The 11,297-nt window shown below is 48.6% G+C and overlaps 1 protein-coding gene across 1 annotated transcript in view; it reads right to left on the bottom strand.

Annotated features, from left to right (window-relative positions):
• Nucleotides 1–2,738: 2,738 nt before the first annotated feature.
• AP1M1 (adaptor related protein complex 1 subunit mu 1) overlaps nt 2,739–11,297 on the bottom strand; it is a 28,727-nt gene continuing 20,168 nt past the window's right edge. The window contains exons 10-12 of the mRNA XM_033134873.1: nt 4,334–4,459; nt 3,641–3,716; nt 2,739–3,536 (exon numbers count right to left, since the gene is read on the bottom strand). Coding sequence (XP_032990764.1) covers nt 3,514–3,536; nt 3,641–3,716; nt 4,334–4,459 — 225 coding nt within the window. The 3' untranslated portion in view covers nt 2,739–3,513. The remainder of the gene's footprint in view (nt 3,537–3,640; nt 3,717–4,333; nt 4,460–11,297) is intronic.

The following is an 11,297-nucleotide window of genomic DNA, read 5'->3' as shown; positions in this document are numbered from 1 at the left end:
TACAAAATAGAAAGTGTTGTTTTATATGATTTTAAACTTTTAATAAATAATGAGACAAGGGGCCGGCCCGGTGGCTCAAGCGGTTGGAGCTCCGTGCTCCTAACTCCAAAGGCTGCCGGTTCGATTCCCACATGGGCCAGTGGGCTCTCAACCACAAGGTTGCCGGTTCGACTCCCGCAAGGGATGGTGGGCTGTGCCCCCTGCAACTAGCAACGGCAACTGGACCTGGAGCTGAGCTGCGTTCTCCACAACTAAGACTAAAAGGACAACAACTTGACTTGGAAGAAAGTCCTGGAAGTACACACTGTTCCCCAATAAAGTCCTGTTCCCCTTCCCCAATAAAATCTTAACAAATAAACACATAATATTTATATATTTTTAAAAAAGAATAATGAGACAACATCCTCCTGCAATTTTCTCCTTTCATTAACATGGTTTCTATTTTTTTAGCTGTATTTTTAACCTTTAAGCTTTGGAAGCTCAGCAATAACACGCGCATATAAAGTGTATCAAGTGCACGTGTTCAGTGTACGCTCCACGTGTTACCTACTGCGCGCACACAACTTTGCTGGTCTTGCCTATTTAAAAAGTGAATTCATCAATTTATACATCCTGACACTCCTCTGTTCACTACCATCTAGTTCCGTCAGACGTTTTAGTTTTTTCCCCGCCAATCTGATCAGTGTGAAACAGCATCTAACTGTGATCACTGATTTCCTTAATGATGACGTTGAACAGCTTTTCACGAGTGCCATGTGTGTTCTGTCTTCTCAGAATTGTTTGTGCACACGTTTTGCCCATTTTTCTATTGGGATTCCTTTTGTCTGATTTCTAGAAGTTGTACCATTTGTATACAGATTATTTATCTTGTTGGATGTTGCAATAGTCTTACCTGCACTGTTCTTTTCTAAATTTGAGCCCTTTTGCCTTTAATCACTTAAGAGTGTATTTACTGCATGTGTCTGACAATCCTTACAAAGGTCTTGAGGATTTGATCCTGCGGCTTAGTCTGCTGACTCGCACACATTTTATAATTTTCAGAATGTGCACTCATGTGTAGGGTGAGCACCTTGGAGTCGCACCCCTCCAGAGACATGTTTCATAAAAGTCAGGTGTCTCCAGACCATCCGGGCAGCGTACATTTCAGCTCCAAACTGGTGGTCGTAAGACTTCAGGGGAGGCCTTTTCTCTACCAGTTTTCCTGCCAAGACAGTAAATAGTGTTTCCTGACTCCCAGGGCCAGAGGGCACGCAGCTTCTCTAGTCCGTCTACCTTCCTACTGTGAGTGTAACTACGACCTCCAAGGATCTCAGCTGCATGCAGGGATCTCCATGGCATTTCACCAACCTCCACAGGCCAAAAGTCCCACCAACAGCCTGGCTCTTAAATCCAAACCCCTAGGCTCCCGAGAGCAACCCAGCACCACCTCATCCTGTTTCTTTGGTGCCTGGTTCCTTTGTTTTAGGTCCTTCGTTTTCTTGTGGGCTCAGCTGTGCACGTTCACTTTATTTTACGCATTTCTGTGTGTTTATAGTGGGCCTGCAAGGTACAGTGGTACCTCGGTTTTTCAAAAGTAATCTGTTCCAGAAGACCATTCAAGTTCTGAAACGTTCGAAAACCGAGGCAGTTTCCCCATAGAAAGTAATGCAAAATGGATTAATCCGTTCCAGACCTTTAAAATCAACCCCTAAAACTGCAAATATAGCATGAATTTTGCTATCTAATGATATCATAGATCCATAAAATTTATGGAGTTCGTAAACCGAAATGTTCAACAGAGTTCGAAAACCGAGGTAGCACTGTAACACTGTCCCAAACATCACTAAGCAAAGGCTACCACTCTGACTGGATGACCGGAGACATCTCTCTGTCCCTCAGGGGCTCCATGCTGCAGCTTGGCCTCCAGAAACGGCAGTGAGAAGGGAAAATGGGGTTGGACCCAAGGCCTCTGGAGGGGGCCATCAGGCTGTGGCAACAGTGGGCGTGGGCAGTGAGGCGCGGGGCACCACGGGTGCCTCCAGGGGCTTGGCCTGAGCCCTGGGCTGGCACAGCATCGTTCAGTCCACGTGTGAAGAAAGCCAAGATTCCACTTGGGCTGATGCCCACTACACCTCTGAGGGGGAAGGGGAGCTGGGAGATATGGGGTAGGGAGAGGAGAAGGGCGCACAGCCTCTGAAGGCAGTGGGGGGCCACCCGCAGTGGAAGGGTGGAGGGCAGCGAGCAGGAGGGCAGGTCCCTGGGTGGGAACACGAGGCACTTCCTCCCACGTGCCTGCTGCGATCCCCTCTGCACCAGGCAGTGGTTCTGACTCCAGGGCGCCCACAAATCACGTGCAGAGCCAGCTAACAGGTCTCCTGGGCCCCGTCCTCACTGCCTTGGAAGGTCGGGGGGGCCATTAACATGCATTTCTGAGCTCGCAGGGGACACTGCTGCTGCTGGAGCAAGGCCCACACTCTGAGGAAGACCCTCAGGTCGGGAGGGATGGGGGCACTGCTGGCATCCGAGGCGTGGGCGCTGCCCGTTACCTCGGATGAGAGGGGAAGGATTAGCCTGCGCGCCCCCCGGGGGGGGGTGGTCCTGGTGGGCCAATGCAATGGCTCTGCCTGTTCCCACTTCACTTGGGGGACAGAGGCTCTGGGAGCCAGTGACATATGCAGGCCACACACAGGTTGGCGTGAGCCTTGCACTTCCCCGGGTCACCCGGGAGGAGTCTGCACCACACTGCACCCGAGGAAAGGCAGGTTTCATTAATGAAATTTAATGTAATTATGACACGAACACAGATGGGGGAGGTAACCAAGCACAGCTGTGGATGGCCCGTGCCCCCCACCCTCCAAGGCCAGCGGCCCTTGCTACACCCACCTCCCCGGATGGGACAAACACTGATGTGGCTGCATGACAGCATCGTGTGGCACAGGCTGGCCCTGGGGAGGTGACTCGTTGAAGCCAGTGGGTCCAGGCCAGGAGCCACCAGAGGCCAAAGTGCTGGGTTCGGGCCCTACGTGGAGGGAGGCCCACCCCGGGAGGGAGGAGAGCAGGGGGCGGGTGTCCTGTCCCCACTAAGTGCTGTCCCAGAGTTTCAGGACGAGGAGGGGGGCGCAGACAAGGTTCCCACATGGCGAGGGAGGGAGAAGACAAACCCCAGGCACTCGTAAACCACAGCGTGGGAGCAGACAGTGCGGCCTTGCAGCCGGGCAAGGGGTTTCTCGATCTTCTGGGCGCCAGGGAGCTGAACAGCACGTGACTTCTGGGGGGAAAGGCTTCACTTCCTTCCCCCCGACTGACTCGGGGGTGAGAGGGGGGCAAACAGACAGGACGTCTGGAAGATGAGCGTCTCCTGGTAGAAGGGGCTTTGGAAGTGAGTGGTGATGGCAGAGCAGGTGCGCCTGGAGGAGGAGGTGTCTCCCAGGGTGGCCAGTGTTGGGGTGCCCTTCTCCTTCAGGCGGGCTTGGCAGGCCTTCCTCCCAGAGCCTCCAGCAGGAGCCCCCACACCAGAGGTGGGGTGTTGTCCTCTCACTGGGTCCGGAGCTGGTAATCTAGGAGGGAGGTATCTGTGAGTGCCACCCTGGGGGCAGCCGCAAGGCCACTGGGGACCCTCTCAGGACCCCCATCCCCTGCCCCACGAGTAGGCTGCACGCACCTCCGTTCTGAGTGATGTAACGGACCCACGGCAGGGCCTGGTAGCCGCTCTTCTCGATGATCTTCAGGTAACGCACCTGAGGCACAGGGACCAGGGCCCTGAGCATGCCATGCTGCCCCCACCCCCCGTGCCCCCTATCCATCCCCCCAGGGCCTGGAGTGGGGGGTGCTGTGAGGAGTGGGGCAGCACAGGTCATGGAGACCTGTCTGCACCACGCTAAGGCCGTGGGAGGGCAGAGCTGCCTCTAGAAGGTGCAGCAAAGAGCCAGGATGTGTGCTCACAGACCTGGACTCTAGCAGATTCCTGGAGAAGTCCAGGGTTTTCTTCCCCTAGCAGGTTTTTCATGGAAATACCCAGGAAGACAGGCCCCAATGAGACAAGCGTGTGAACACTAGAGGCTCAAACTCTAGTCTCGGGGGCTGAATGTGTCTCTGGGCTCAGAGCTGAAGCACAGGGTTGGGTCTGAGCAGACAAGTGCGGGCCTCTTTCTGCTGGGGTGCAGGCGGCCCATGGGGAGAGGCAGAGCTGGGGCAGCACCACGGCGCCTGCGACAAGCCGACAGAACCCGTTTCTAAGCAGGCTGCGTTGCTGTGTGTCACCTACAACCCTCCGGGCCTGGACTGACTCTGGGTCCCTGTGGGGCTCGTGGGGCCTGTCCACGGCTGCTCTGCGCCCGGCAGCCCTGGCACGTACCTGGATGCCAGAGGTAGTGAAGTAGGGGATCTCGAATTTGACGCTGATTGGGGGCTTGCCCTCTTTGTCCTCGGCCTCCACGCTGGGCAGGCCGAAGTGGGCCCGCATCAGGTACTCCTTGCCGCCCTGGTGGAGCAGACAAGAGTGGGGACGGTCAGGCCAAGGCCCTGGCCCAGCCTGGCCAAGAGCTGCTCCTGGAGACTGCAGGCTGCCAGCCCGGCCACGGAGCCCTTTCCTGTATGACCAGCAGTCACCCAGCGCCCAGCTCCTCTAACACTATCATCTAGGCCTTACAAAGTTCCCCCACCTGCCCCACGGGCAGATCAGAGGCCATGCTGGGGAAAATCGTTGAATTCTAAGGATCAAGAGAAAGTCTCACAAGCTCCCAGGGAGAGAGACTAATTGCTTCAAGGAAAATGAGACCAACAGGCCTTGGGAAGGAAGAAGAGAGGGAGAACAGCAGAAGACTCTGAGAGAACCCTCCACATGCCCAGTGTCAGGGCGACAGTGAGAGCAAGAAGCTACTGTCAAAATGCGGAACGGAACGGGGAGCGGTAACAAAAGAGGCTGGGGCTGGGGGCTGACTGAGAAGCTGGCCCCAGGTCCCGCACCTGAGGGGGAGTAAGGTGTGGCTCTGGGCCCGGAAGCTAAGCAATGACTCTCGGAGCAGGGCCAGGAGTGACCAGAAGCCAAGTCCTGGCCACAAGGAGTAAGGCTTCTTGGCCTGGCGGTCCAAGCTCCGAGTGTGTCTCGCCCAGAGCAGGACGGGCAGGGCGGAGCACAGGTCCTGCCACGCGTGGGACACTGCTGTCTTGGATCCCCATGGCTCTTGCAGCAGGACGGGCTGCCAACCAGGGCTGCTTCTGCCCCAGAGTGGGGGCTGTGCTCGCACGCCGGGCAGAGCCATAGCTCCCAGCGCTGGGCTCATGCTTCCCTTGCCGGGATGGAGTGGTCACTCTTTACTCATGGCCTCCAGGGCCGATGACAGAACAGGGACTCTGCCTGACTCTGACACATGCTGAGTAAAGACTCTGGGACAATGAGGGGAGAATAATGTGGTCTCAGCAACAGACAAAGCAAGTGGCAAAGAAAAAAAAATCAGCTCCATCAGCTTGTGTATGAAACAATAACAGGACCAAAAATCCGAGACTTATAAAGACAAGGAAAACTGAAAGCAAAAGAATGTGCAAAGCAGCAGCCCTTCTGGGGTGGGGGGAGTCTGCACACCCACCTCGAACCAGTCATGTTGACATACGTGGGTTTAATTCTTCTATTAATGGGAAAGAATTACAGGTTGGCTCACAGACCAAAACCCAACTCTATGCTGCCAAAGCAGAGGAAGGCTAAACCAGCAGGAAGAACAGGTGAAGGCAAACAAAACAGAGCAGGGGCTGCTGTCACAGGGAGAGTTCAGGGCAAGAATTACAGGCCACAGTCCTACAATCCACAGGGAAGATATAATAGTTATGAGTATCTTTGCACCGAGGAACACAGCAGCAACTTTTGTAAAGCAGATGCTGCGAGAGATGCAAAGGGAAGCAGAGGAGGCAGCGCTGACCCAGCTCTCTGCCTGGCGGGTATCATCACAGCACAGTGAACCTCATGCATATGTGTCAAACTCTCTACCCGAGTAACAGAGACCTTATCTTCTCCTCCAAGTCATGTGGGATATTGACAAACTCTGACCTTATGTTGGCCCACAATGAACACTGCAATAAATTCTAGAAGTAGTAAGAGTACAAATAACATTCTCTGACTCTAAGGTACCAAATCTATAGAGTGAGGAGAAAATGGAAACAAAAGGCCCTTCCACCAGGAAATTCAAACAAAACTAAACAACACAACTCTCTATTTGATTACAGAATTTCTGGATAATGATGATACCAAATATTACATGTCAGACTCTATGGGTCATACACCTAAGACAGGGCTCAAGAGGAACATCTGTGGTGTAAGTACTTACTCCATACAAATTTAAAGACAAAAGAATCAAATTAAAATATCTAACTCAAAAAGTTAGAATTAGAACAAAAAAAAGACTAAGAAGTTAAAGACTTATAAAATGGGAAAATATTACAACAAATCAAAAGTGAATATGAAAAAATAGACAAACTAGATAACCTTATCAAGAAAAAAGAAGACACAAATATACAAAATAAGAAATATGAGAGAAGTAACTATTATAAGAGAAGGGGGAAAAACACTTTCTATAACTTTATGTAGACAAAGTTGAAAACCTGCTTAGGATGGATAATTTTGTAGGAAAAGAGAATTTACTCAAACGACTCGAAAATAGAAACTCTAAATAGCCCAATTTCTATTCCGGGAGATAGAGAAAGCAGCAGAGATTAGATGATTACACAGCTGAATTCTATCCACCATCTCAAGACCAATCTCAAGTTTAAACTGTTCTGCAGCATGGAAAAGGGAGACAAAAAAATTATGAAATGAGTATAACACTGATACCCGATAGAGACTGTCCCAACAAAACTCAATCTCCCTCTGGTTCCAGAAAGTTATGAATAGCAATGCAAAAATCCTAAACACAACAGTGTTCACCAACAGAATTCAACGGCACCTTAGAAAGAACATGTACCACGACCAGGTGGAGCTTATCAGAACACACTGATGGTTTGAGACTCATCCCACTAATAGATCTAAACTGAAAAAGACGCTGAAGAAGCAGTTGGCTAAATCTGTTACCCATTTGGGCTAAAAACACAGCAAGGAAGGGCTGGATTTTGTTCAGTCAAAGCAGCATTGAACTTGGAGGGGAAACCCTGGTGGCTCCAGTCGAGGACAACGCTAGAAGCCGTTCTCTCCACCACTATGGGAGGGCCCTGGAGACAGAAGCAATGAGATGCCAGAAGCCATCAAATGCCCAAGAATAGGAGAGAAAAGGAGGGGAAAACTGATCTGGCTGCAAAAGATATAAAAGGATATCTGAAAACCCACGTGAATCAAAAGAATAACTACTGCAAACAAAAAATCCAGTACGGTACCAGGATTTAAAATTGCCATACAAACATTAGTGACCTGTTAGAAGCTAGAATGGAAGAGAAGGCCCCATTTACCAAAACATCAGCTTAAAAATCATCTTAATGAGAAATGCACAAAAACTGATGGTGAGCCTTGGGGATCCTGGGTGGGGTGTTTTCTGGCTGTTACCTGGTTCCAGATACACGGATGTGTTCACTGTGAGAAAATTCATCACAACTCATTTGTGTACTTTTATGCATGCTGTACCTCAATAAAAACTGTTATTTTTAACTATGGGAAAGTCCACATGAGGTCAACGTGAAGAACATTCCCGAAAAGCATAAAGATGACACCGGGCCAAAGCCTCTGAGCAGGACAACTCAGCCTCATAAAGGTGTTAATTCTTCCCAATTAACTTATTCATTTAGTACAACAAACGGATTCTAAAATTCCTAAGGAAAATGGAACGCGCAAGAACTGCCGGGAAACAGACAAGTGACGGGGGCGAGGGAGTGAGGGTGGGGGCGGCCCTATCAGATGTTAAAACACGGACTAAAGCCCCAGGTTAAACTGTGGCCTTGCTGTATGGATAGACAGACAAGATGTTCAGGAAGAGACACAATGCTGCCTGAAAATTTGATATGTGACCATGGTGGTGCTTCAAACCACTGGGGAAACGATGAACTTTCTAGTAAATGCTGTTTGGGAACTGGATAGCCATTTGGAAAAAGATCAAATTGGATCTGTACTTCACCCCATTTACCAGTCCATGCCCTGAAAGGACCTCAAATCCAAGGTTAAAAATGCCACTGGGTAGGCTCTAGACCAGGGGTTTCCAAACTTTTTTCAACGTTTTTCACCAAAGACCATATGTGGTAAAATACACAAACAGCAGGGCCACACACTCGAGGTGAAGTACGTATTGCCTCACCTGGTTTATTTAAGTAAACTAAATATATTTTTGGAATTTGCTGTGGGCCAATAAAAAATGGATCGCAGGCCGCAATTGGCCTGCGGGCTGCAGTTTGGACACCCCTGCTCTAGACGCAAACAGGGGTGAATTCCTTTATAACTGGGAATGGGGAGCCTTTCAAAGCATGATTTAAAATCCAGACATGATAAAATGAAAAGGCCGAGAAATCTGAGTACATTAAACAACAATAATGAAACAAAGAAGCAATCCAAAAAATGTTGCAGAGCAAAAAACACCAGAAGCAAAGTCAAAGATAAACATCACACTGGGGAAAACCATTTGCAACTTGTATCAAAGAAAAAGTACTAATATTGCCCATATGAGATGTGATAAAAAAAAGTATGGTGAATGCCGCAGTCCAGTGCCATCCAACGGAAAGGCAGGGATCTTCAATACAGGAAGCGGCGCGTGGAACCTTAGTAACAGTGTGTGACAAGTTTCAACTTGTTTGGTGCAGTCAGTCAGGTATGAGCTACGGCTGAAAGAAGGTGTGTTTTAAAGTGTGCTGTAAATCATCCTCCATCATGACAACGCTCTATGTCACGTTGTCACACATTGCTTTTGGTATGGCAATTTCTGTCAAATAAAAACATTACAGTGTGTCTTTATCCACTTATTCACCATATCTGGCACTGTGAGACTTCTGGTTCTTCCCTAAAATCAAAATGACCACGAAAGGAAAATGTTTTGAGTTGATTGAGGACGTGGAGGCAGCCATGACAGCGCAACTAAAGGTACTCATGAAAGGACGTCCAGAGCTGCTTCAGAAAGTGGCAAGAACGACAGGGTAAGTGTGTTCGAAGCGAGGGGGAGTATTTTTAGGGGGATTATTAGCAATGTGTCCTTTATTGCAATAATTTTTTTTAAACTTTAACATTCACCATTTTTTTGATCACACCTCGTATATAAAGAGCTGTTGGGAACGAAGAAGAAAATGACCAAACTTGACAGAAAAATGAGCAAGAGGCAGCTACTACAGTTTCCAAAGAGAGAAATGCAAATGGCCCTCAGGCATAAAGAAAGGGGCTCCACCTTGTTTATAATGAGAAATGGCACAGAGGCCGTGTCTCCGCCATCAAGTTGGCAGAAGTCTGAAAGCTCCATGGCAACTCTGCTGGTGAAGCTTGGGAAACTGAGCTGGTGGAACATAAAACAGCACAAGCCCCACATAGGGAATTGGAAACAGTCCAACAAAATCTCAGCTATGTGTCTCTTTGACCCAGCAATTCCGTTTCTGGCATCGACTCTGAAGCTACGCCTCCAAGTAAACAGAATGACACAGGCCCAAGGTCAATCACCAGAGTGGTCTCACTAAAGCCAAACATTACAAACAACATAAATGCCCTGGTGGGTGGCTGAATAAAGACGGAATAAATGCCACACAGTGGAATACTATGCAGCGGGAAAAAAAGAACAAGGAGATCTCCTTACATACCCATTTCTCCTGAATGGTTACGAGAAAAATGCAAAGGGCAGACCAGTATTTCTCTTCCTTTTGGTAACAAAGGAGGAGCAATAGTAATATACTCACTTACGTTTGTTTCTTTTTAACAAGACACTTCAGAAGGTTAAGACACAAATGAACACGGTTTTCCACAATGGAAAGAGGGATTAAGGGGTCAGGGGTAGAAGTGAGACTTCTGGGTCTCTCTCTCTCTCTTTTAAATAGACTTTTGAACCACATAAGGGATTTACACATTTAAAAACTGAATAAAAAAGGCCAACCCTAACTCAAACTGTATACTGAATCAGTGATGTGGAAAAAATCTAAGACGGGGGAAGGATTTGTATACAAGTATGTATGGAATTGTTTTTTTGCAGTTGTTTTTGTTCCTGGGCACATCATTTGTAATTTGTCTCTGTGTGGTTGTCTCAACTTGATACACTGGTAAATTCATTTGGTTTTTGATTTTTAGAAATCCTTACCTTTCGTTTTTTTCCATTATGATTTACTTTTGTTTTACACTCATGAAAAATACTTTGATGGTTTCAAAGTCAAATGAAAATTTCAAAGGTTAGACTGAAACACACCACAGGATACAAAATAAGGTATAGTCTACACTGGTTGGATGGATCTAGCCCTTGGCCACGTCTCTTCCTCCTCTATAGCTAACCATGCAATTTACCTTCTGATTTTTCTATTTTTTAAAAAATAAATGCTATTTTAAACAGTGGAAAGAATCAACAATCCAGGATGGTTGTCACCCTCTCTGTGGAATACTCTATTGCTGCCCAAACCGACCACCAAGAAGACAGTCAGTGACCTGGAAAACGCCTGATATGAGCAAGGCGAGTGAACAACACCAGATCGGCTCTATTCCTGTTCAGAACAATGTCAGACAAAAACACAAAGAAAGAAAGATTAGAATGAAACACATCAAAAGTCTAATAGCAATTGCACTATGGTGGCGGGATTACAGTTTTTTTTCTCTCCTTCCTCTATTTCCTACATTTTCTGTAACGTGATTATATCATGGTTTTGAGGGAAAGGACTAACATAAAAAAAAATCAAGGCACTTGAATGGCTGCATGTGCAGCTTCTTTAACTCAGCTGGGATTGTCCCCAAGCTCTGCAGGGTCCAGACAGAAAGGAGAGCGTGGGAAAGCAGCGACTGGCTGAGAGCCTGCGTTACAGAAGATGAGGACAGTGTAATCAGCATGGGCACACACCCGCCTTCCAGGTGCTCCGGGAGCGACTCCTGCAAACCCAGACTCAAGTGCTCAGAATCTAAACACAAGCCAGGCAGCCATGCCAGCAGGCAGAGCTGGCACAGGGCACAAAGTACATGTTCCTGGAGCTGGAGATGGATTCCCAAAACCTGTGCTACTCCGACTTCAGGGCAGTCTATTCCCCTCGGGGAAGCTGAGTTTAAACCAGGGTGTCAGACAGAAGGAAAGAAGGAAGGAGGGAAGGGGGAGGGGACGCTGCCCTGCCGCTGAGGAGGAAGGTGGGGAGGGCCCCACAAGGTAGAGTCACCCTCTGCCCCCCCAGAAGGCTCCAGCTTTCCCTCC

Source organism: Rhinolophus ferrumequinum, chromosome 18 (genome assembly GCF_004115265.2).
Source record: "Rhinolophus ferrumequinum isolate MPI-CBG mRhiFer1 chromosome 18, mRhiFer1_v1.p, whole genome shotgun sequence".
Taxonomy (NCBI): Eukaryota; Metazoa; Chordata; class Mammalia; order Chiroptera; family Rhinolophidae; genus Rhinolophus; species Rhinolophus ferrumequinum.
The sequence above is the reverse complement of the archived record's forward strand: the minus strand, read 5'-3'. Positions and strand labels throughout refer to the sequence as shown.